Source organism: Elephas maximus, chromosome 6 (genome assembly GCF_024166365.1).
Source record: "Elephas maximus indicus isolate mEleMax1 chromosome 6, mEleMax1 primary haplotype, whole genome shotgun sequence".
NCBI classification, from domain to species: domain Eukaryota; kingdom Metazoa; phylum Chordata; class Mammalia; order Proboscidea; family Elephantidae; genus Elephas; species Elephas maximus.
In genome coordinates, this window is record NC_064824.1 from 10,709,949 (window position 1) to 10,737,351 (window position 27,403).

The window sequence follows — 27,403 nt, forward strand, 5'->3', positions numbered from 1 at the left end:
GGGTTGCACAAACAATTAAGTGCTTGGCTGCTAACTGAAAGGTTGGCTTTTCAGATATGCCTGAGGTGCCTTGGAAGAGAGACCTGCTGATTGACTTCTAAAAAATCAGTCATTGAAAACTCTATGGAGCACTGATCTACTCTGACACACAGGGATTTGTCATGAGTCAGAACTGACTGGATGGCAACTTTTTTGCTTTTGATTTTTGTAAATCTCTCCAGGTGACTTGCCTTAGGTCACCCAGAAAAACAGCAGACCCAGGAAAACAACTAGCCAGGAACAATGCTAGATACTTTGTATGTGGCCTTATTTGATCTTGGAGTCACCCTCTATCATTATTTTCCTAATTCCAGTAGTGAAAACTGGAGATCAGAGAGAATATATGATTTTCCAGTAAATACTTATCATAAGAATCCAGTTCCGCCTAAATTTAGCACCCATCCTTCCTTCTCAAAATTCAAAGCAAGATGCCCAGAACACTATATAGGAATTACAAATGTATCATTATGTAAGGTGCTGTTATGGATTGAATTGTGTCCCCCCAAAATATGTGTTGTAAATCTTAACCCATTTACTTGTGGTTATAATCCCATTTGAGAATGGGTTTTCTTTATTACGTTAATGAGGCCATATCAGTGTAGGGTGTGCCTTAAGCCAATCGCTTTTGAGATAGAAACCAAGCTGATGAGGCATAGAGAAGCAAGCAGAGACGGGCATTGTGGTGAGGAACACCAAGGAGCCAAAGAATGGAAGCTGAAAAGAGACAAGGAACTTCCCTCAGAGCCAACAAAGAAAGCCTTCCTCTGGAGCCAGTACCCTTAATTCAGACTTCTAGCCTCCTAAACTGTGAGAAAATAAATTTCTATTTGTTAAAATAAACTTCTGTTTGTTAAATATTTCTGGTATTTCTCTTACAGCAGCACTAGACAACAAAGACAGAATTTGGCACTGGAGAGTAGGGTGCTGTTCTAACAAATACCTACACTGTGGAATTTGTTCTGGAATTGGGTAATGGGTGGAAGCTGAAAGAGTTTTAAGGTGCCTAATTTCAAAAGCCTAGGTTGCCTGGAAAAGACTGTTGGTAGATTTATAGATGTTGAAGCCCATTCTGGATAGGGCTCAGAAAGAAGTAAGGAGAGCTGCAGAGAAAGTCTCTTCATCTTAGAGAATACATATGGCACCGTCAACAGAATGTTGCTAGAAATGTGAACTTTGAATGTGCTTCTGGTGAGGCTTTGAAAGGAAATGATAAACATGTGATTAGACAGTGGAGAAAGAGCAGTGCTTTTCTATGCAGGGGCAAAAAATTTGTCTAATTATGTTCAAACGTTTAGTGGAAAGTAAAAGTTGTAGGTGATGAAATTGGGTATTTGGCTGAAGAGATTTCTAAGAAAGCTCTTAAAAGGGCAGCTAGGTTTCTCTGTGCTGCTTACAGTAAAATGCAAGAGGAAAAAGATGAACTTAATAAACTATGTAAAATGAAAACAGAACTTAAAGATTTGGAAAGTTCTGTTGTACAAACTAAAGGCACATGTCCTAAAACTTTCACCAAGGACATGGCTACACAATCTTTTGTTAAAGAAATTAAGCCTGTGACTGATGGATCTAATCAACTACCACAGCAGAAAACCTATCACCTTGTAATGGAGGGGACAGGGACATGATGAAAGAGAGGGAAGCTGTCTGCCTCTCGGAATTTGATAAGCAGGAATCAGGCCACAGAAGCTACATTTGTTATCCTCCAAGAAAAGAAAAGAACCATCCATGTAGCAACAAAAAGATCAGCAGAACTGTTGGAAGGAATGCTGGAAGTAGGGCTGACTTGATTTCAAACGGTAAAGCCACGAGCCCTAGGTTTCAAAGGGTGGAGCTAAGGCCTCCTAGGTTTCAAAGAAGCAGATCTCCACCAACTTGGTTCTAGAGTGGGGGTTGCCCTTCATTTGGGCCTAGAGGATGGGGCCACCACTAAAGCAGAGGGGGTATGGCTGCCGTGTCCAGAGGCCAAAGTTGAGGGGATGGGGCTGCCATGCTGAAGGGACAAGAGAACAGAGCCTACTGGGCCTGAGAGGTAGTGTCACCACTCAGATGGACTAGAAGAATAAAGAGCAAAAAAAAAAAAAAGACCAAACCTGCTGCTGTTGAGTTGATTCTGACTCATAGCGACCCTAAGGGACAGAGTAGAACTGCCCCATAGGGTTTCCAAGGAGCACCTGGTAGATTCGAACTGCTGATTTTTTGGTTAGCAGCTGTAGCTCTTAACTACTATTCCACCAGGGTTTCCAACTAGAAGAATGGGACTACTCAAATCGAAAGGGGTGAGTTTTCCATACCTCTGGGCCTGGAAGGTTAGGCCTATGCTCAGGGCTCTGAGGGCTCTACACCTCGAATCCAGAGAACATGGCCAACACCCAGAGTCTGGAGGAGGGTAGGCCCATTGCCCAGGTGGTCTGGGAGAACAGAGGATGGCTTTTAAGACTTGAGAGCTAAAATAATGTGTTTTGCTAAGCTTTGAACTTGCTTGGTGCCTGTGAACCTTCCTTTCTTCCAATTTCTCCCATTTGTAATGGAAATTTCTACCGTGTTCCTGTTCCACCATTGCAGTTTGGAAGAAGGCAACTTGCATTCTAGATTTCACAGGTTTATAGATGAAGAGTTTTGTCCCAGGATGAAATATACCCAAAGTTTCACCCATATTTGCTTTTGATGATTCAGAAGATAAGATTCTGGATGTGGAGTTGATTTAAGACTTTTGGGATGATGATGGGGTGAATGTGTTTTGCGTGTGGGAAGGACATGGATTTTGGAGGACCAAAGGGTCAAATGTTCTAGATTGAACTGTATCATTACACCTGTGGTTATAATCCTATTTGGGAATGGGTTTTCTTTATTATATTAATGAGGGAATGTCAGTGTAGGGTATGCCTTAAGCCAATCACGTTTGAGATATGAACCAAACTGATTAGTCACAGAGAAGCAAGCAGAGATGGAAGGGGTGGATAGATTGCATGCCACATGAAGATCGCGGAGGAGCCAAAGAAAAAAGACAAGTACTTTCCCCTGGAACCAATGAGAGAAAGCCTTCCCTTAGAGCCAGTGCTCTGAATTTCGACATCTGCCTCCTAAACTGTGAGCAAATAAATTTCTGTTTTTTAAAGCCAACCACTTGTGGTAAGTGGTATTTCTGTTATAGTAGCACTGAATAATTAAGATAGATAATACAGAAATTAACAAGTAGCTCGTCACTGCAAGGCAGTGTAAAAAATACAATACATTTCTACAGGTAACACATGCCAGTGGAAGCCAATGGAAAAGGCAGCCACCTGGTAGGCTGGAGTGGGTAGTGGGGGAAGGCCTCAAGTATGGGGGAGGAGGAAGGTCTTCTCCACCTTGGAGGGAGGCCAGTGTGAGGATGGGCACAGAGGCCTGAAGGGGTGACTCCCAGTGGAGGGAGGAAGGCAGGAAGTGTGTTTAGGTGGGGAGTTCCCTTAGGAACAACAAATTGAAAAAGTGAAGTTAAAAGCTCTGATTGCTGTTAGTGTGTCTTCACACTTCAGTGGGTTTGTTACCTATGACAGGGATGACAAATAAGGCAGGTCTTACAGCTTGCAGGAGCTGTCCTTTGCTGCTTAGTGGCCAATCACCCTATGTGGAAGCTAGAAGGAGGTGGAAGCCATGTGAGAGCCTCTGACTTTTTCTCCATGCATAACATCTCTTGTCAATGTTCCCTGCACATCACCTGACAGGCCCATGTACTTCTCCCTCATAGCAATTATTGAACTGAGTTCTCTCTCTGCCCTCTGAAGGAAGGGCCTCCTTTTAGAGAATGAATCAACAAAAAAATGTTTACTTCCTTCACTGAAATGAGCTTGAGTCTGTGTTCCAAGGATCAGGCATTATAGGATTTCCAAGGAGTGGCTGGTGGATTCAAACTGCCAACCTTTCGGTTAGCAGCCAAGTTCTCATCCACTGTACCACTAGGGCTCCATTGGTCAATTACCTGTTGCTGTTCTACTCTGACTCATAGTGACCATACAGGTCAGAGTAGAACTGTCCCATAGGGTTTCTAAGGAGCAGCTTGTAGATTTGAACAGTTGACCTTTTGGTTAGCAACCCAGCTCTAGTAGCCACAAATAAACTTTGGTCAGGTAGGGAAAAGTAATCAGCTTTTGTTGTTTAAGGCACAAAACAAAGTGTTTTATGTAGATATGGGGAGTGTCCCTAAAACAGCCTGTAAACTGGTCATTCAGGTTTCAAAGATCTGTGAATCATTGTTAGAAAGTAAACTCTTCTGTCTCAGAAAAAAGACACAAAGAGAATGTGTGCATTTTCAGGGCTGCAAAGAGGAGGCCTTGGTATGTCCCCAGAGGAGAAAAGTGAACATTGTTTGGGGGTTCCCAAGAGACAGATGGCTTTTTATTTGTGTCCCAGTACTTCTGGCTACCTGGCCTTTTGGAGAAGCATGAGCACGCATAAGACTAAAAGCACAGGCAACTGAGACCTGCAGGCCTAGGAACAAGGGGAGCCCTTGTCGGGGGACTGTGTGACCTGAGGCAGTTGCTGTCCTGGGGGGGGGCCTCACCATAACCGTGACCAGCAACCTCAGAGAGTGAACTTCCACCAATCAGCCAGGACAAGGTGGTCTAGTGAGGAGAAGCTCAACAGGCGCCGAGGGTGTAGCCACTGGGATGTAGTCATTAGTTGCCGCGGAGTAGGCGGATTCAAGGTGGCCTTATGTCTAACAGAACCAACATTGCCCAGTCCTGCACCTTGTTCACGATTGTTGGTGTGTCTGAGTCCATTGTTGTGTCTGCTGTGTAGTTTCTTCCAACCTAAGGGACTCCTCTTCCAGCCTGAAACCTATCAGATCATATGCTGTTGTGATTTATAGGACTTCCGTTAGCTAAATCTCAGAAGTGGATCACCAGGTCTTTCTTCCTAGTTTGTCTCAGTCAGGAAACTCCACCATGGGTGATTCTGCTGGTGTTTGAAATACCAGTGGCATAGCTTCCGGCATCATAGCAACATGCAAGTTACCGCAGTACAACTGACAGAAGGCTGGTGGCTTGAATGCTGTGACCGCCTTTTAGGACAGCAAAAGGCCCGGGTCTTATTGTTTTCCAGAAAAACGTCACATTTTTCTTGTAAGTGATGGAGGAAAAAACGGGACCTTTGACAGTGAAGCTTCCTTTCCGTCTTGCATGTGGGGCCAGGGCCCCTTGAGGATTTGCTTATAATGGACCGCAGGTGTCATAGCACACTTCGTATCAATTGCATTCACCATATACATTTCATGACTATAGAATGCAAAAGACCAGGATCACATTTATGTGTATAACTTAGAAACCCCTATGATTAGCATGTCGTTTTACGATGGCTGAGAAGTCCTGAATGAATGCTGAATGAATGTCTTCTTCTTGGAGAGCTGGGTGATGAAAGTTGAACTCTCAGATTAAAGATGTGCATGGGGCAGAATATAGTCTGTCCACTCGCTGCATCCTCTGTTTTGACACAGTTCCAAATTAAACTGCCTTCTTGCATACCAATTCTAAATTATTGGTGGTGAGTCCTTCTCAACTCCAATGCCATGTTGAGAAGGATTCTGAGGTCACAAAAGTCACCACTGAATAATATCAAATATTCCATATTGATTTCCATAGTGGCATTTTTTCATTTAGCTGATTTTTTTCTTCTTCCCCATTTTTAGTGGATGAGGGGATTATTGATGCTTTCAACACTCTGTGGCATTTCTGTCAGCAGCATGCATAACTGAGGCAGGAATGTCAGCAGGAGGGGCATCATGGTTGCTGTGGGGATGGTTTGCTGAGGTGGAAACACATTTGTCTGGAGAATAGGGTCAGATTTACTGCAGAGGCATTTCCTACCCGCTCACATTTCTTGTCTCCTTGGATTTACTATTGGAGAACAGGGCAGGGGTGCGCACTCAGCACAAAGATGTCTTGGGAGGACAGGCTGAGTAGCAGACCCATAGCACAGGGTAAGGATAGAAAGAACAGTGCACGGGGAAGGTGAGGAATGGTGGAAACCATGGCCCACAGTGAACTAGGAGAGCCAGTAAGGAGAGAGGAGCGTGGCCCAGGGCAGCACACATTTTTCTGACCCTTGTTAAGTAGGGTGTTGAGCACCACAGGTATTGTCTTACCTTAACCAATTCTCATCCCTGGATTGTACCCAGGAGCACCTTGGACTCTGAGCTCACCTACTGAGTTCTCAAGTAGTGTGGACCCATTGCATGGACAGTGGAATGGAGGGAGCCTGAGGAACACAGTGCCCTAGAACACTTGTCAGGTGTTAGTAGCTGACCAAGTAAGCAAAGTCCCTCTAGACCCCCCACTGCCCTGATTCCAACCATCTGTGGATGTTAGTGTAGAAAACACACACAAGATGACTTGTGTTGAGCTGAACTTTGGGTTTAAAATCACTGGAGAAAAGAGGCATTTTAACAGTCTCTTAAGTTTTGCCTTTAGCTTCATCATTAGCTCCCAACCATTCCCCTTCCTTTCTACACAGCCTCAAACTTTGAGTACTTGCACTCTGGCAAATTAACCATTGGAGGAGATGATACTGACCCCAGGAACAGAAAATAAAAGACACTGCAGTCTCTGGACTTCTCTGTAGAAGCGTCTTTGACTGTCCTCCTCTCAGAAGACGGCCCTGCTGCAGTTCATCTCCTATCACTTGGGATGTCTTCATTCTTGAGAGGAAATTCACCAGAAATCCAAAAATGCACATTAGAACAACATTGAGGTCCCATGAGCAAGTTGACAGATTTTAAAAACGGTTGTCCCCAGTGCAGAGGAGGGGTGTCGTCGGGGTGGGGCTAAAGGCGGAGGCTTCTGAGTCAGACAGACTCCCTCTTCTCCAGGCATCACTGCTAGTGGAACACACGGCTCTCATGAAGCTACTCAAGCTCTGTAAGCTCAGTTTGTGTGATCTTTCAGTGAAGAAGATAAATCTAGCAGTGTTGCTGTGTAGAACACACAAACTGTGCATGTAAGCACCTCACCTACTGCCTGGAAAATGGGACAGTATACGCTGGGAGAGTAGGGGGGGATTCCTTGATGGGTACCAAGGGCCTTACTCTTTGTCGTATTAATTGACTTCTGGGGATTCACCCTGAGGAGAAGAAAATATCTAAACAACTACAACAAATGATTCATGCAAACATATGCTCACAGCAGCGTGATTGATGAGCGAGGATTAGAAATGCACTGTTCGTAGAAGTTTGCACTGTTTTAGTTCAGGAAAGAGAAGGGGCTGCTATTTGTTTTCAGGAATACAAGACTATTGTAAGCAAACATGGATGGGGTCTGGGGACGTTTTGCCAGGCTACAAGGTTTTGGAAGTTGACCCATTAACCTGCTCCAAGACTGAGAGCTGTGCTAGGTATAGCATCTGACCTTCTCAGTGGAGAATGAAGGCAAACATTGAAGCCAAGGTCTCCCCCATATGGAATCCTTTTGTCTTTTTGCATAAGCGGGAGCTGGCTGAGCCACCAGCATCTTGTGGTGTGTTGATGACTATTTTGATGTGAATAATGTATCATGGTTTCTGAATAAGCCTGCTACATTGTTGTGAAGATGGGTGTTTGAGGCTAAAGGAGGAAAAGGTAGGAGTAGAAAACAGGAAGTGGCTGTCTATGGCGTTTACAGTACAAATTCCAAATGGCCTTCCTAAAACGACGCCTATTTACACTTCATAAGGTATTCCTGGCTTTCTACTTGCTCCTCTACTGGAAGAGACCCCATCACAAGGCTCCATTGGTGACATGTATACTTTTATTTATTTTCCCATAACTTCTGATTTAGAAGCTTACTGTAGGCCTTCTCAGATATATTGGAGAAGTTTTTCCTTCACTTATGTACCAAAGACTCTTCCTAACTCTTCTTCCTGGTTCTCGTCTGTGGACTTAACACGCCCAGCTTCAGTCCTCTCATTTAGCCTCCACTGTTACTAAATTAAAAATCCAGTCAATGCCACTTTCCTACTTCTAAATGTGAATGAAAACTATATAGCACGGCATAAAATTTCTTTCCACCTTTGCCTCTTATCACCTTCTTTCTTGCCTCACCCACTTCCAGTCTCCCCGGGCCTCCCTTCCCCACTTTCTGCTTACAAATGTCAAGTTCTCTGCAATTTTTTAGGGATACCATTTTGCTAATTCCTTTGAGTCTTTGCACATGCAAACTGCTAGCCAGCTCACACTTCCCCCTTGCCTTCCCCACATCCTCGCACCTATTTCTCCGTTTCCATCCAAGGATCTATTTCCATCCTCTATTTCCATCCAAGGATCGCCTCACTTGGGAAGCCTTTGCTGCCTCCCATAAGCATTGCTTCTGCCAGGCCCCTGTGGGAGCTGGTGCCTATCACTTCCAGTGCACTCCACCATTGCACTGTATCTCTTGGGAAGCTTAGTGCCGGGCACGTAGTTGATTTGCAATACATATTTACTGAGTGAATCTAATTGTTTTTATATCTAGAAAATGCTGATGTTTCCCATCCCCCTCCATCTCTGGTGCCTCAGATGGCCCCTTTTCAGATAGCGCTGTAATCTTCAAAACAGGAACAGAAAACAGTCTTGCAGGTGTGTCTGAGCAAAGCTGACATATTTTTTTCCTTTAAGATCTAGCAGCTGAATGTGGAATGATCCTGAAATTAAGGTCAGCTCCAGGTGGTAGTTTATATATTTTTTTTGTCAGGTTGCAGAATAAAAGAGCGGCCTTTACATGTTTAATTTTTATTGTTTTCCAGGGCAACGTCACTTTTTCCTGCTCCGAACCACAAATTGTCCCCATCACATTTGTTAACTCCAGGCGCAGTTACCTGCTGCTGCCTGGCACCCCCCAGATCGATGGGCTTTCAGTGAGCTTCCAGTTTCGGACATGGAACACAGATGGTCTGCTTTTGTCCACGGAGCTGTCTGAGGGCTCTGGGACCCTGCTGCTGAGCCTGGAGGGAGGAACCCTGAGACTCACAATTCAGAAAATGGCAAACCACGCAGCTGAAATCCTCACAGGTACCGTCTGCTGATGCTCTCTCAGTCCATTCCTTGTCAGACAAGTCAACACAGGTTGAGCGTCTGACCCAAACATCCAGAAGCCAGCCCCCAGGGAAGCAGTATGGACCGCTATCCACGCATTTATTCCAAGTCTGAAGAGGAAGCAGTTCTTTTTTTTTTTTTCTTATTAAAGAACAAACAGCAACAAAAACACTGCATTCAGAATTAGCTATGTGACCTTTGGCAAGTCACTTAATTTCATTGTGCCTGTGGGAGTAAGGATGATAATCTCATCCTCTTTGGCACGGTACAGACCACGAATAGAGCACTCCTAGACCCTCTGCAGATCTGACCGAGACACAAAATCTCCGGCACCTTCACCATGCTTATTCTAGGAAGGTGTCATTTTCCATTTCACAAGGAGGAAACGGGGACACACAGAGGCTAAAGAACTTCCCAAACTGCATGTTCATTGCTAACGAACCGGGGCTTCATCCCGAATTTGTCTGACTTCAAAGTCTGTATTTTCTCCATATGCAGCATTACCACGTGAGTCCTTCCGGCCCCCAAATTTTATCTCAGGTAAAAATTTGTTGTTGCTCTTTTCTGGGTGCAGTTAAGCTGATTCTGACTCATAGCGACCCCATGTGACAGAGTAGAACTGCCCCATAGGATTTTCTTGGGTGTAATCTTTATGGAACTAGATGGTCAGGCCTTTCTCCCACAGAGCGACTGGGTGGGTTTGAACCACCAACCTTTTAATTAGCAACCAGCTGCTTAAGTGTTGCACACCGGGGCTCCGTAAATAAAATTTAGCAGTTTTAAAAAATATTTTAATAATTTTTTTTAAAAAACTACTAAGCAAATCCTAGTACATATGGCATAGGAGTATAGAAAAAAAAATAGATAGCAACACTGTTAAAAATGGTCCCTAAATGACTAAAGTTTGAGGAGCACTTGTTTTGAAAGCAGCAGGTATAGATCTTAATATACAGTGACATGAAACAAGTCTGTGAGAAAGTCATGTGTGGGGCCATAATAGAGGCTCCTGACCATGTCTAGATTCCTTAGGGATAAGAACCAGGATCAGTCCAGAGCTGACTTCTATAAGGCAGAGGTCAGACATAACTCCGCTCTCCAACGTTTTTACCAATTCCAACACCAGCCGTTGTCCCAGTGGCATTCTCTTCTCATCTGCTGGGTTTGATAATTCATTGCAATGACCACACAGAACTCATGAACTGTACTTACAGTTAAGTGGTTTATTAAGGAGGTAACAGTACAATTCAGGATCAGGATCAGGAGCACATAGGAAGAGTCTGAAGGCTCCCCTGCAGCGGAGAACACATCCCTCCCTTCTTCAGTGCAGGACCAAAAACCAACCAAACCCGTTGCCGTCGAGTCGATGCCAACTCATAGGAGCCCTATAGGACAGAGTGGAAATGCCCCAGAGAGTTTCCAAGGAGCACCTGATAGATTCGAACTGCCTACCTTTTTGGTTAGCAGCCGTAGCACTTAACCACTATGCCACCAGGGTTTCCACAGTGCAGGACAGCTTATTTCAATCCTTGCTTATGCAAGCAAGCAGGCCCTCCTCTCTGCCACACATGCCATCTTCTGGCCATGCAGGCCTCATTTTGGTACCACAGGCCTCCTTTTGGCCATGCGTGCCCCTCCAGCCTCACAAGCCTCTCTGCCTTCGGCTTTTGTGCTGTCAGCCTCTCCATTGCTAACTGACCCAGCTCATAGCCAGTATAGCAGCTCTCTCAGCTGCATTCCTAGCAGCAGGTTTCTGCTGTCACAGCCAGCTCTGCCACAGGGCCCCTGCTAGGCCTGTCACCACCAGCTCTGCCACAGCATCTTTTCTAGGCCTCTCACTATCTTCAGTGTTATAGCCTTTGACCCATGTTACAGCTTTTAGTAAGGCTCCTCATTCTTCTCTCTCTGCTTCTTCTCTCTTATTGCCTCTTTCCTTTTTTCTTTTCTTTCTGAAACCTCTGTGGCATTGGCAGCTTATGAAAGTATCACCAAAAACCAAACCAAACCTATTGCCGTGAAATTGATTCTGACTCATGGTGACCTTATAAGGCAGAGTAGAATTGCCCCACTGAGTTTCCATGGAGCAGCTGGTGGATTTGAACTGCTGACCTTTGGGTTAGCAACTGAGCTTTTAAATACTGAGCCACCAAGGCTCTCCTTGTCAATTTTGAGGCATGGCCCTCTCAGCAAGGCCACAAACTGACCACTCCCCTAGATGGAACATAGGCAGTTCATTTGCATAGCCTATAGTTACTTCAAAGAAGCCCTGGTGGTGTCGTGGTTAGGCACTTGGCTACTAACTGAAAGGTGGGTGGTTTGAACCCATCAGCCACTCCACAGGAGAAAGACTTGGCAGTCTGCTTCTATAAAGATTCAGTCTTAGAAACCCTATGGGCCCTGCTACCTTGTCCTATACGGTTGCTATTAGCCTGAATCAACTCATGGCAAAGGGTGATAGATAACTTCATTTGCATGGTCTACTGACCAGTCCCTTCAAGGCGAATACCAATCACAGGGCAGGCTGCAGCCCAGGGCCAGACAAAAAAGTATCAAACTATCAGGTTGTTTACAGCTTACCCAGGAAATGTCAATCAACTTGGACAAAAGGAACAACCCCTCTGGCATAGAACTCAGGATTTAGGGGGAAACTCTCTCAGGCTGTATTTCCAAGGAACGAAGGCAAAAGGCAGCATAAAGGACTCATCTCACCCTATCATGCTTCTCAAACCTCTGGCTCTTCCCTCTGCTGTTCCTTCAACCTGGGAGAGTGGACTCTCCTACCCCTTCTCCATCTGTTATCTTAGTATGGTTTCCCAGTCCTTCAAGAAGCAGCAAGTTCAGTTAACCGACAAGTACTCATTCAGGTCAGACAACAGGCTGGGCATTGGGCTAGGGGCTGAGGCAGGCTGCTAGGTCCATGGATCCTTGAGAAACTGCCATAAATCCACAGCCTGAATCAGTCTTCTATTTGCACTTGTGCTTACACCTATCACAATTACACTACATTGCATTTTTCTTTAATTTGAATGTCTGTCTTCCCCACTGGGCTGTGAGCTTTGTTATTCAAATGACTTAGAGAAAACTGAATTAAATAACAAAGGATATGACTAGGTAGTTGAGGTCAGGTCAGACCATGGGAGAGCCTCAAATGCCAATAAATGAACAAACAAGCCGATTGAGCCCCTGGAAATAGCAGATGGGCCCCAAACTGGGAGTCAGACAAATAGGCTCAAAACTTACCTCTTCTCCTTCCTAGTCTGTGGCCCTGGATAAATACCTTAACTTTGTCTCATTTGTAAACTGGTGCATATTAGTCATCTATAGCTTCCTAACTAAGGGCACCAGAACTTAGTGGCTGAAAATAACCTTTATCTTGCCTCAGTTTCTACGGAACCTAGGGGTGCCTTAGCTGCATGGTTCTGACTCAGGGTCTCTCACAAGACTGCAGGCTAGGTGTGAGATGGGGCTGCAGTCCTCTCAAGGCTCAGCTAGGGGAGGATCTGCTGCCAAGCTCACACAGTGGCTGTTGGCCGGCCTCAGAAATCTCCTTCCAACCTCATTCACATGAGCTGCTCCAGAAGGCTGCCCTATGACATGGCAACTGTCTTACCCCAGAGCGAGAGATACAAGATGGAGAGAACAAGCACCACAGCCTTTTCATAACCTGATGTGGTGCCCCATCATTCTGGGGGCATTTGTGGTTCAGTGGTAGAATTCTTGCCTTCCATGTAGGAGACCTGGGTTCGATTCCTGGCTAAGGCATTCAGTGCACAGGAACCACCCATCTGTCATTGGAGGCTTACATGTTGCTATGACACTGAACAAGTTTCAGTAGAGCTTCCAGACCAAGATAGACTCGGAAGAAAGGCCTGGCAATCTACTTCCAAAAATCAGTCAATGAAAACCCTATGGATCACAGTGGCTCAATCGGCAATCGATCATGGGGATGGGGAATGTCCAGGCGACATTTCATTCCGTTGTACACGGGGTTGCCATGAGCTGGGACCAACCTGAAGGCAGCTAACAACAACAAGAACAACCGTATCAGTCAGCTGTGTCCGATTCATTAGAAGAAAGCAAATAAGTCCATCCCATACTCGAGTGGAGAGATTATACAAAGGCATGAATATTAAGAGGTACACATCTTGGGAGACATCTTAGAAATGGCCTGGTTCATGGGGTGAAGACAATTCTTTCTTTCCAAGACAGTGTGGACCTTAAATGAGATAGTATATATACAATATTTAGCATCTTACAGAGCAGATCATCAACAAATTTCATTCCCTTGCGTACTGAACCAGCATCTGTAACTAGAAGGACCTCACTCCACAGAGGCACACAGGCTGTGAGTATATTTGTGCAGTTAGAAGGCCTTTACAAAATTTATTACTTTTCCAGTGTGAGTTAATCATGTAAAATCATAATATTTTTCATGCTCAAAGTTATAAAAATTATACCACAATTCTCCTTATAAAAGGAAGAAAAATACAGCTTGCTTCTCTCTAATCGGTACAGAGACTTGTAGGCCCTGGGTCAAAAATGCAGTTTTAATATAGTACAGACCCTGGTGGCACTTGGCTGAAAAGAACTCAGGTGTTGCCTGTATTATTCAGGACACGCCAGGCCCTGAAAACATGGTTATGGTTGAGAGAGAGGCTGGTAAAAGCAGCCGTGTTTCCCAGCTACAGAAGGCAGAAATCGTCAGTTATTTCAGACTTGTTTCTCAAGAAATGAAACAAGGACGTTTTAAAACTGTGCAGGCTGCGCTCTTGAAGTCTGCCTCAGACAACCCTTGCTTGATACACCCCAGGAAGAGTTTCTTGCAATTCAGAAATTGAACTCTCTTAATTTTTCTTTGAAGTGGATCAAGGTTTTGTGTCCGAGGGAATTTTCTTACCTGGAAAGGGTGGAGCATCAAAACAGACAGGCAAATAAACAAAAATGCTTTTCTCCTCCCTTACATGTCTGAGGAAACTGGTTTTCAAAGTCCTTGAGATCAGGTTGCCTTTCAGTGACCATCCCACTATGAAAAACTGCAAAGTGAAGGCCATTGTCCTAGTAATTCCTGTGGGCCAGTGGCGCTGCCCTTGGCCTATTGTGCATTATGAAGGACAGAAAAGAACACACAGCGTTTACTACTGGTGCAGTGAATCCAGATGTTTAAAGATGGATTCAATTAGACAGCAGTTCTGGTGTTTCCAAAAGGGATCTAAAAAGGAAGATAACACATAACCACAGCATATGTGGCTTTTTGGGTTGGGGGAGGGGGGAAGGAGCCAGTTGCTGTCGAGTTGATTCTGACTCATGGTGACCCCATGCATGTCAGAGTAGAGCTGTGTTCCATAGACTTTCAATGGCTGATTTTTCAAAAGCAGATTGCCAGACATTTCTTTTGAGGTGCCTCTAGGTAGACTTGAACTGCCAACCTTTTAGTTAGCAGCTGAGCGTGTTAACTGTTTGCACCACCCAAGACTCCTTTGGGGAAAGAGAGGGTTATTCATGAACTCTTTGGCTTGAAGATCAGGAAGAAAACTACAAACTAAACGCATTCTGAAAATGGAAGGCATCTGAATTTAGTTGTTCTAGGAGGTGTGTAGTTTCAGGACAACAATGAATCACTTCCTCGTAATTTTTCTTTATTTGCTATGTTTGTCATCACCTTTTGTGAAAGCCTTATTCATGTGAGCATGTCCAAAGGTCAAGGACCTCATTTCACCGTAAATGCTGTGAGAGTGGAGCCAAGGATTATCGCCGATCTCCTACAGTCTGGGTCTTGTGTTAGGGCCTTTTCATCGCGTCTGTAGAAACAACTCGTGAAACATAATGAGGTGGTTGTTGCTGTATCAGCAAGCACAGGAGGAAACTGAGGATCAGGAGTTACGTTAAAGTGGCCAACATTCTGTTCTAACTCAAGCCTTTCCTTTGGGCTTCCAAGCTCGTGGTTCCCGCTACTATCCACATTCGTTTCTTATACTGCCAGTGGTTTAAATAACTCAAATGTAAAGACACATCGGCTTCAGGTGAAAGATCTACCATGTCCAATAGGTTATTGAGGAAAATGAGGCTCTTTAGTACCTAATGTGGTATCTTCTCAAAATGTTTTACTAGTGACAGATTCAAAGGTTAGGTGGGATTCACTCAATCGATTAGACTTCCAGTTTACTTTAGCTAAGGTTGTCTGTATATTACAAATTAAGTCATACCTATAGGAGTCTAGTGGCACAGTGGTGAAGAGCTCAACTGCTAACCAAAGGTCAACAGTTGGAATCCACCAGCCGCTCCTTAGAAGCACTATGGGGCAGTTCTACTTTGTCCTATAGGGTTGCTATGGGTGGGAATCAACTCCATGGCAATGAGTTTGGTTATCTGTATATCAGGAGGCACACAAACATACACATGTACATATACACTCCAATATTCAAGCTTTTTCAAACTTTTTTAATGATCGGTACCAATCCTTCAGAGTCCCTGAGTGGTTAAATGTGCCTGGCTGCTAACTGAAAGGTGGGAGGTTCTAGTCCATGCAGAGACTCCATGGAAAAAAGCCTTGGTGGTCTACTTCTGAAAAATCAGCCACTGAAAAAGCTATGGAGCACAGTTCCGTTCTGACACACCTGGTGTTCCCACGCGTCAGAGTCGACTTGATGGCAAGTGGCCTGGTAATAGATTCCTCAGTGGGGTCATCACCTAAGGACTAAGTGGCATGGAGGGTAGTAGGAGCTGTCTATCTGCTTCCAAAGGCAGTGCCCTGTATTGCACACCTTTCCCATCCTAGTCATCCCCAGTGTCTGCTGCCCCACGTGGAAATCCCACAGGTCTACAGGAACAGAGAACACATTTAGGATATCTTGCTTCACAGTGAGCCCTGCCACTTGCCTTTTTGAGAATCAGAAAAGCCTTTTTCATTTTATGTTTATTTATTTATTTTGTTGTTGTTGCTGAGAATATACACAGGGAACATCCACCAATTCATCTGTTTTTACATGTTCAATTTAGTGACATTGATTACATTCTTTGGGTTGTGCATTCTCATCCTGTTTCTAAGTTGTTCCTTCACCATTAACATAAACTTACTGGTCCCTAAGGTTTCTACCTAATCATCTGAGTTGCTGTTGTCACTTTGAACACATATAACCTATTTTACACAAATAAAGTGTGTCTTCTGTTTTTTTTTTCCCCACTCTGCCCTCCCGATTCCCCACCGTGAGGTATTTTCATAGCACTGCTATGCCAATTTGTTTTTACCTGCGCTGTAAAAAAATTAGCATCTCAGGCTTCCAAAAGCACCTCAAGGGGGGATGCCGTAGTTGCAAACAAACCTAGGGTGTGCCTTATTTGCATAAAATACAGTAGATCTTAAAAGAGCATAGTGCTTAAGGCATTGTTTACTAGTTAAGCTAACCTATTGTTTGGTTTTAAGAAGACTTCAGAAGATATTTTTAGTTTAAGGCTTAAAGATTATCTCAGGACAGTAGTTTCAGGGGTTCGTCCAGTCCCCATGACTCCAGAATATTTAGAGTCCATGAGAATTCCAAATTCTGTTCTGCATTTTTACCCTTTAGATCAGGATTAGTCTAAAGACTCTTTGATCAAAATATTCAGTAATGGTAACCAGGCACCATCCAGTTCTTCAGGTCTCATGACAAAGGAAGCAGTTGTTCATGGAGGCAATTAGCCACTGGTTCCATATCCTACTTCTATTCCTGACTCCCCTTCTTCCTTTTTTGCTCCAGGTAAATGAAGACCAATTGTTGAGTGCAATTGGATGGCTACTTGCAAGTTTTAAGACCCCAGACACTGTGCAAAGAACTGGAAGGTAGAACAGAAGCACTAAACAAGTTATTAGGCCATTAACTGGGATGTCCCATGAAACCATGATCCTAAATCTCCAAACCAAGGATCCAAATTCCATAAGGTTTTTGATTGTACCTAAGCAGCCTCAGGGAAACCCTAGTGGTGTAGTGGTTAAGAGCTACAGCTGCTAACCAAAAGGTCAGCATTTTGAATCCACCAGGCTCTCCTTGGAAACTCTATGGGGCAGCTCTACTCTGTCCTATAGGGTCGCTATGAGTCGGAATCAACAGTAATGGGTTTTTTTTTTTTTTTTTTTTTTTGGTTTAAGCAGCCTCAGTAGCTGTTTTTTTTGGGCAGGGGGGTTACTGAAAAACTAAGTAGTCTACAGAGAAAACTGCTGCCAGTATAATTATTTTTGAAAGTGATCTGACATTTCAATGCTACTTTCATTTTTCTGATGGCAGGGAGCTGGACCATGACAATAGGAAGAATGTTGTCTGGTGTCTTCAGTCTTTAAAATTTGAAGTCTGTTTTTGGTACTCTAATGCTTCTCAAAATTTCAACTCCCCACTGAAGAGTTGGGTTGGACAAAGAGGTCGAGCTCAGGCTTCAGCTGTAAGGGCTTCAGCCCAGCTGTGCTGCACACAGGTGCAGGGCTTGAGTAAGTCTTTTTCTGTTAGATCCACTCTCCTCTTGAGGCAGTCCTTATTGAAGTTCCTTCCAGCCTATCTAAGAGTTCTTAAAAGAAGACAGTAACCAGCCCCACCCCTTGTTATCTCCCAGGGTGTTTAAAGGAACCGTGCCTTATTTTGGAAACCCTGATGATGTAATGGAAAACCTGGTGGAGTAGTGGTTAAATGCTACTACAGCTGCTAACCAAAGGGTCGGTGGTTCAAATCCGCCAGGTGCTCCTTGGAAACCCTATGGGGCAGTTGTACTCCGTCCTAGAGTGTCACTAGGAGCTGGAATCGACTTGACAGCACTGGGTTTTGGTTTGGTGGCTTAGTGGTTAAGAGCTAGACCTGCTAACCAAAAGGATGGCAGTTGGAATCCACCAGGCACTCCTTAGAAACCCTATGGGGCAGTTCTACTCTGTTCTATAGGGTCACTATGAGTTGGAATCAACTTGAAGGCAACAGGTTTGGTTTGGTTTTTTGGTACCTTATTTTGAAAATAGGGTGGGTGGTCATGATTGGGGGTATCCAGGACCAAACGCTGTACCAGAGGTTGTGCTTCTCAACTTCCAAAATTAATGTGCATTTTGTGTAGTAAGGAAAATCAACTTGGCCTCTTTGATACAAAAGTTTTGTGAATGAGATGTGAGTATGTTCCAGAAAGGCCATGCTTGTGATGCTCAGTGACCTGTAGAGAGTTTGAGCCAAAGACCCAAATTTCAGAAGTTGTTTGTTTTGGTATGTCACTTTTAAATCACTCTAGAATACTGTGTGTGTTGGTAGGGGAATTATCAGAATATATAGGTCCTGCAAACTCTCTTACTGATAGAAGAACAGTTGTGTGAACTAGAGGTACTTCATGTAGAGAAAAAACAAGGCACAGACATGTTGTTATTATTGTTTTTAGTGACCATTGATTCAGCTCCAATTCATGGCAACACCATGCACAATAGAACAAAACATTGACATTGCCTGGTCTTCACAATCATTGGTGTGCTCAAGTCCATCGTTTTAGCGACTATGTATTTTGAGCGTCTTCTACCCTAGGAGATTTTGTCATGATCCATAGGATTTTCATTGTTTGATTTTTAAAAGTAGATTGCCAGGTCTTTCTTCCCAGTCTGCTTCAGTCCGGAATCTCTGCTGAAACTAGTCCACTTAGATGACCCTGCTGGTATTTGAAATACTGGTGGCATACCTTCCAGCATCATAGCAACGCAGAAGCCCCCACAGTGGAACAAACTGAGAGACTGGTGCTGGAGAGACGTGATAAACCAAAACCAAACCCACTACGTTTGAGTTGATTCTGACTCATAGCGACCCTATAGACATGATCAAAACCCAGTGCCATCGAGTCGATTCCGACTCATAACGACCCTATAGGACAGAGTAGAACTGCCCTGTAGAGTTTCCAAGGAGCACCTGGAGGATTTGAACTGCCCACCTCTTGGTTAACAGTTGTAGCACTTAACCACTACTACACCACCAGGGTTTCCAATAGCGTGACAGGGTCTTCAAATATTGGGAAACTTTTCTTACAGATGAGAGGTTTATGTGCTTATGTCACTTCAGAACAAGCACCAGTAAGGGGAAGTGCCAGAGAGACCACTTTGGTTTTTCATTAGAGGATATTCTACCCGGAGCTTCCAGTTCTGGAGGGCACTGCCTTAGTGTCACTAGAGGCATCAGACACAGACCAGTCTTTCAGGAGTAAGGGATACATCTATATTTTAAAGATATTGTCTTAGCGCAACTGAATTAAACCCAGGAAAGAGAGGAGGAAGTCTCAATCTGAGAGATTTCAATGCTACAGCTGATTACCACAAATAATTATAAGTTGGGAAAAAAAGAGCACACCCAAGCCAATTGCTGCTGTGGATATGACAGAAGGTCTGAGCAAAAGGAAACATGGTTAGTTAGCAAAGGACAGAAACCCACCAGGTTGTGTGGAAAAGTATTTAGCTGAGACAAATGGGAGGTAGACTGGGGGCCATCTCAGCTCACCTTATGCAGCTCTTAGCAAGCAACAATATTCATCATATTTCCTCAAATGCCTTATAATTTTTTAGTATCTCCACACTCCTTTGAATACTACTAGTAAGAGAGCATTTAAAAACTACTAATTAAGCAATCCAGCCTAATTGGATGTTAACTTTCTCTTCGTGGTGGACTGCTCCCTAGCTCAAGGCATCATGAGATTATAGAGACATAGCCTTAGATTCTTAGTCATAATGGATGCTTATTTGATGCTAATTTACCCCTGGCTGTGTTTAAATTAAGGAAATCATCCTGTATCTATGTTCAACACCATCTCACTTTTCCTTTAGAATTTATTTCAACTGATATCTTCCCAAAGTAGACCAGGTGCTCCATGATCCATACTTCTAGTTCTTCTTTGTGGCATTGCCATAAATTTGTGAATATGTCTATTACTTAAATGTGGACATAACTAGTTGTTCAATGCTCTCTGCCACTACCATATAAAATCCATGGGAACAAAGGCACTGGTTGCCTTCCTCACCACTATTTGTCCAAGGCCTTGTCCAATATTGTATTAGCACAGGCCCTCAATAACTATTTGCCACATATGAGTGACCAAATGAATGATCCAGTAAAGTTAATCTCCACAACATTTCTGAAGTACATAATTTTAACAGTGAAAGAAGAGTTAATATAACTTCTAACAAACATTCATATTACAACAATTATATGCTGAAAAAATGCTGAAGAATGTGTCAAATGCAGGAATGAGCTGTACTCAGGGGAAGTACTAATTAGATCAAGGCCAGTGGAGCTCCCAGAGTTGGGGAGATGGCCTGGAGGGCTGAATCTCACTGGATGGAAGTGTTCACCCTGATTAATACTGGCAGCCAGATGGTTATAGGCTACAACCCTGCCATTAACAGAGCTGTTTCCCAAATATTGCCCTTTTTCATATAAGCCATTTGTATCCAGCAACCATCTGCACATCAAGTAAACATGACGAGTCTGTGAACTTCATCCTCTGCTTCAATTACGTTGTCATTAATGCCTCTGTGTTTGAGCTAAGATAATGTTGATGAGAAAATCCCATTAGTGAGAACAAATAAATAGATAGCCACGGGGCCATGATTGTCACCACAAACTGTCTGGCAGAGACCAGAGTTCAAGTTCCAGAAGACAGAAATAAGATGGGGCATTCTACTTCATGGGAAACTGAGAAATGCAATCACCTGGGCATCAAGATATCAAGCAAAGGTTGGGAATATTTGCAAGGAATGATCTCTTCTGTATCCACAGCTTTTTCAGACCTGTGTAATGACATGGAAACATTTTATTTTTCAACTCTTCTTTCGCTGACTCTTTTTCAAAAATACAATGGAGAGAGCATTGTTTTTTATTATTCTAGCATAATAATCTACTAGCCAAACATGTTATCACTTCCTTTGCTCTTTTTTTTCCCACTTTAAAAATTCTCTCAAATAATTCATTTTGCTTTTATTTAAATTCAGGAAGTCTTTGAAGTTCCCACTCTATGCTAGTGGGAGTCCATGGGTAGTGTAAGGTTAACACACTTGGCTAGCAACCAAAAGATTGGAGGTTTAAGTCCACCAAGAGGCACCTTAGAAGAAAGTCCTGCTGATCTATTTCTGAAAAATCACAGCCAAAGAAAAACCTATGGAGTGCAGTTCTATTCTGATGCATATGGGTTTGCTTTCAGTTGGAATGGACTCCGTGGCAACTGGTAGTCTGCACCAGTACTAGGCTTGAATCTGGAGATATGGGCATTGCCCTCCAGGAGGGCACTGTTTGTTTTTTTTAGTAAGTACCATATTTCACTATAATTGCCGCTTTAAGCAATTACCATAGTGAAATATGGTACTTAGGTTGTTGGGGCTGCACAGAGGACAGGGACCAGGATAGGTGAGAAAAGGGAGGCATCCTAGAGGTGGAGATAATACAACTTGGCTTCAAGAATCAATAGGAGTTGGCCAAGCAAAAAGGGAGGAAAAGTACTCTCCAATCAGGGGAGAGAAAGAGTGGGGCAGTCAGAGGTATAAGACTTCTTGGGTAGTTTAGGATGGAGCACAGAGGCCTGGTAAAAGATGAAGCAGCATTCTCGTCAGGTACACCAGAGTTAAGGCTTTATCCTGAAGGCGATAGGGAAATATCTGTCACTAGAGTTGTGCTTAATCTTTTTTTTTAATGTAGATATTTGAGCTGAGCAATCAGTTCGTATTTTGGGGAAACAACACCTCACACTCAACCACAGATGTGTACCAACTTCCTATCTGCTCCTTAACCAAACCCGTTGCCATTGAGTCAGTCCCAACTCATGGCAACCCCATATGTGTCAGAGTAGAACTGTGCCCTATTTGGTTTTCAATGGGTGATTTTTTTGTAAGTGAATCACTAGACCTTTCTTCCAAGGCTACTCTCGGTGGTCTAGAACCTCCAACCTTTCAGTTAGCAGCCATGTGTGTTAACCATTTGTACCATCCAGGGACTCCTATCTGCCTCTGTGCTTGTTCGTGGCTGTACAGTAGTTCTGACTCATGGCGACCCCATGTGTGCAAAGTTGAACTGCTCTACAGGGTTTTCAAGGCTGCAAACTTTCAGAAGTAGATCTAAGCCTGTCTTCCAAGGTTCCTCTGCATGGAATCCAACCTCCAACATTTCACCTAGCAGCCAAGACGTTAACCGTTTGTACCACCCAGGGACCCCATCCGCCCCTACTAGATGGCAAACCCAGACATCTTCTCCTCATGCGCTGACCAAAGGTTTTCAAGATCCAGGTTAACTTGAAATATGAACCAGGCTTTACAGTTAGGGAAGTTTTAACCTGTGAACGATGGCCTGTGTGTGTATGCGATGCCTGCTGCTGACACCTGGCTGTGGAGATTTGGCTGGTCTGATGCTCAGTCAATCAGTGAGCATTTGAAGAGGGCGAGGTGTTGCCCTGTTGATGATGAGGGGAGATACCAAAGCATGGCTCAAGCTCTGACCCCCAGGAACTTGTAATATCATTTGGGAGATGAGGGTTACATAGATAAATTGTTAATTAATAGCACAAGGCAGTAAATAATATCAACTAAATGAGTGCTTCAGACAGTGGATGTTATAGACATTTATAAGGAGAAATCCCTGCACACTGATCCAGCCAAGGAAAATGTCTGGGTTTGCCATCTACTAGGGGTTTTGTTCATTTTCTGGGTTATTCACTTATTCCTTTGTTCATTTGTTCATTCATTTGACATTTCTTTAATGCCTTGCCCTGTGATTGGTGACTATGATTGAAAGTCAAAAAAGATACATTCTTTATATCCACAGGTTAGGAGAGGAGGCACTAGGACTAAAACCAGGACTTTGGGGTTAGGGAGCTGGGATTCGGAAAGTGCAGTAACTTGGAGGGTGGCATACAGGTAGAGCACCGGCGAGGAGAGAGGCAGCAACCAATTAAGTGTGTTTACTTGGAGCATCAAAGATACATTAGTTTAGTCAGAGTAGGAGATGGGTGCAGGAATATTGGGAAATAAGGTTAAGAGGACAGGTGAAAACTTGACTGCAGAAGGTGTAGATTGCCAAGCTAAGGAATTTGAACCTTATTCTCGGGGCTCCATGAAGTCAACAGTTATCTTGCTCTTCAGATAGTTTGACCTTTCCTGTACCAGAGAGAGGCAGAAGACTGGGACATGAGTGAGACCATCATAAAAATTCCAAGATGTAGTAATAAGGCATATAATAAAAGTATAAGAGAGAACAGGAAGGTGTATGTTAATCGAGTTGACTTTATGTAGGGAAAGTTTCATAGAATTTGATAATTGATGGATAAATGGCATCCAAGAAAATGAGAGGTAGGGTCCTGTATTTTAGTGTAATGGTACTGGCAATTGTAATATGTTCTTTTAGCACATGACTGGTACTTTAAGACTGCCTTATTCAATTATTTGTGTATTCCCTACTTTGTTTTCACAGAAATTGAAACTACTTTTGAACCAGTAAGGGTAGGGATGACAGGACATGGAAAAAAAAAAAAAAAAAAAACAGCTGAATTGGGTTTTCTGGGCAAAATAAAGCCTAGAAACTCCCAAGTCTGGCCAGGCATTTCTATCTCTAATTTAGCCATGAGGAAAGAGGTTTAGAAAGATTAAGAAATGTGCCTAACTTCCTAGAAATTATAAATGGCAGGCCCTTGAACAAGGGTAATGGATGAACAGAAGCAGCAGGGCAATTTTATAACAAGTTCTTTCTGGTGTCTGACATGGAGTCCTTGGGGACTCAGCCTGGCCAGGCTGTATCTCTCTGTGAGTGCGTGTGTGGCTGCAAAGGCATCTTCTGGCCGTGGCAGATGCTCCGGGGCCCAGGGAGAGCTACTCAGTTTCAAAAGTTCATTAACATCTTGCATTTCACATTATGATTTCCCTCCCCCTTTGTCTTCAAACCATAAATGGAGACATTGTGAAATGCAAAGATTTGTTGGGAATTTGGCTGTGGACTTTCAGAGAGAGAGAGAGAGAGATTAATTTATCGAAACCTCTGAAATCCAGAATATTACTCCGTTAACTCAGTGGCTATGAAGCAAGGGTGATTTTGCCCCCCACGAGGCCTTTGCCATGTCTGGAGACATTTTCAGTCTTTAAGAGGGGAAGTTTTTACTGGCATCTAGTGGGTAGAACCAGGGATGCTGAGAAACGTCCTACACAAAATGTGTATTACCGGACAGCCTCCACCATGTCAGTAGTGGCCTTCTTCAACCACAAACCTTAAGTTTAGTACTTCAGGATGTTTCTTAACCTCTCTAGGTTCAGTGAAGCTCTCATTATGAAAAGTATGCAAAAGATGCTCTATGTAAAAATGCTATGGGGACAGCGTCTGACCTCCTCTAACTTCACAAGGAGAGGGGAGAATCAAGATCAGCAGCCCGAGGCTGACTCCTATGAGGCGGAGGTTGAACATGCCTCCTCTCTCAGCCATCTTCACCAGTTCTGACACCAAATGTCCCTCCTGCGGCACTCTCTACTTTTCCGCTGAGCTCGATTATTCATCGCAATGGCCACACAGAACTCACAGACCATACTCACGAATACGGCATTTTACTAGGGAAGTAACACGTTACAATTAGGCTCAAGAACACTCAGGACAGCCTCTTCCCAGCCATGCTTACAGGCACGCCTTTTCCTGGCCCTTGGCCTCTGCCAAAAGTCACTTAACTTTCTCTCTCTGTGGGCCGGGAACCCCAACAGGCTGCCTCCTGCGGCTGGGTCTCTGTTGTCAGGTGTCTGCTGCCACTTCTTCAGCTTTCTCTCTCTCTCTGTTTCCTGGTTCTAGGAGCTTCTCAGCACAGGGATCCCAGGTTCAAAAATGTACTTTCTGCTCCTGACCTTCTTCCTTGGTGGTGGTGGGATTCTCTCTTCTTTCTGGCCTCTAAGTTGGTTTATTTCAAGCCCAGGGGCACGGCAAAACCAACCAATCCCCTGGTGGGGGCACAATTACCCCATCCCACAGCCCTGCCCAATCACTTGGGTGGGAGTTACAAGACCATGGCTGGAAAGGCCACACAGCAGCCAGCCATCACACCACACTCTATAACTGCTTTTATGTTTTATCTAGAAAAAGACAATAAAGTAAATGACAGTTAGCTAAAATTTGAAGGTCAGGCCTAAGTGGCCATTTGGAGAAACAGAACCCACATCTTACTTTAATCTTTTTTAGAACCTGGAAGATCTGCAAAAGGGCAGGGCCAAAGTCTAACTCAGTATTGGTAAAAGCAACGTTGCCTGGTGGACGTGTCAAATGGTGCAGCTGCTTGGTAAAATAGTCTGGCAGCTCCTCAGAAGGTTAAATATGGACTTATCATATGACCCAGCAATTCCACTCTTAGGTATATACCCCAAATAATTGAAAACATATGGCATATATAAATATGTACGTGGATGTTCATTGCAGCACTATTCACAACAGCCAAAAAGCAGAAGCAACCCAAATGCTTATCAATTGGTGAATGGATAAACTATATGTAGTATAGCTACACTTACCAGCAATAAAAACAAATGAAGTTCTGACATAGTACAACATGGATGAATGTTGAAAACATTAGGCTGAGTGAAAGAAGCCAGTCACAAAAGGCCACATATTGTCTCATTCTGTTTATAGAAAATGCCCAGAATAGGTAAATGTACCAAAACATAGACTAGTGGTTGTCTAGGGCTGGGGTGAGACACGAGGGTTAGGAATTTGGGGTGGGATTAGAGAAAACACAAGCTAAAGTGCATGGGGCTTCTTTTTGAGGTGATGAAAATGTTATATTATCTCTCTTGGTGATGTTTGCCAACTCTGTAAATACACTAAAAATCATTGAGTTTGTATTTTACATAGGTGAATTCTAAGGTATGTGAATTATATCTCAATAAAGTTGTTATAAAATGAAATAATAGAAATAAAAGCAACATTGCATTCAGCAGTAGAAAATAGAACTTTGCGGAGGTACTTCAGCATCAATCAACACGATTCCAAGAGCAGGGCAAGCTGGCTTTGGAGCTGGGGTGGGCAGAGCGAGCTCAGCCTGGGAGTCCCTGAAGCCTGCTTTGGAATTCTGGCTGTTTCTTAGGAGCCGTATGACCCTGGGCAACCCTCAGGCTCTCCGTTTTAGCATTTGTAACATTAGGGCGGTAAACTGGACTTCCAGGACTGTGGTAAGAATCGGGAATTATATGTTTAAAATGTTTGGCACATTATAGGTATTCAACACTGGTAGCTTGTATTGTTAACTATACTATTATTACAACTGTGCTGTGTTTCAAAAGTTTATTTGCAAGTCCAGTTACAAATATGGAAACTATCTCTTTTTTTTTTTTCCCATATCTAGAAAACCTTTTAAGTCTTGGTTTGGTTCCTAGATGAGCGCAGAGAAAACTAACCCTCTCTGCGAAGTCCCTTTGTACTAATATCCTGGCTTGAATTCAGAACTAACCAAAAAGTTCGCAGTTCAAATCCACCAGGCACTCCTTGGAAACCCTATAGGGCAGTTCTACTTTGTCCTACAGGGTTGCTATGAGTCAGAATTGACTCGATGGCAATAAGTTTGGTTTTTGGCTTGAATTCTGGGATGAGGACACCTGAAAGCAGGTGAAGATGACAAACTGACTTACATTTTATCACAGCTTCAACAGTTTTGTTAGTTTTTTCTTTTTAATTACAAAGTTCGTGCATTTTCTTTTTAGAAACTTTTGAGATCTCAGTAATATATATAAAAAAAATCTGTGATTCTATCATTCAATGTCAACGAGTATTAATAGGTTTCAGAATTTTCTCTTTGTGTTTATTTTTAATAAAATTGGAATTGTGTGATATATACTGTTTTTTACTAAGAGCTTCACTATCAGGATGCTGTCTTGGATATTGTTTTTTGAAGGACTACATCATATCCTGTACTATAATTATATCATGTTTGATTAGCTAAGCTGCTACTTTTGGAAATCCACGTAGTCGTGGATTTTTGCTATTGTATATTAATGCTGTTCTGAACTCTCTTTGCCCTTCATCTTGGCTGGAATGCTGTTATTATTTTAAGATTAATTATTCAGAATAAAATTTATGAGAAATGAGGTATGAACATCTTTAGGGTTTTTGATATTTATTGCATATTGCCTCCTGGAGAGACTGTTCAAATTTATGACATCAATGTTATTGAGTTTTTTGTTTGTTTTTGCCAATCTGAGAGATAACAAATATTGCCATTCTTTTAATGTTCAAAAGTTTGTGTTTGTCATCATCCAACTCTTTCCAGAATCTAATTCCTAGCTTTTAAGCCTCAGTTCCCCCCAAAATCTAGGCATTTAATGTTCCAACCAGTTGCTATCAAGTTGATTTTGACTCATGGTAAACCCATGTGTATCAGAGT

General features: G+C 43.3%; 1 protein-coding gene across 1 annotated transcript in view; it reads left to right on the forward strand.

Moving 5' to 3' along the window:
* CNTNAP5 (contactin associated protein family member 5) overlaps positions 1-27,403 on the forward strand; it is a 1,201,383-nt gene that overhangs the window by 599,181 nt on the left and 574,799 nt on the right. Inside the window, exon 8 of the mRNA XM_049889068.1 lies at positions 8,770-9,034. Within this exon, the coding sequence (XP_049745025.1) occupies positions 8,770-9,034 (265 nt within the window). The remainder of the gene's footprint in view (positions 1-8,769; positions 9,035-27,403) is intronic.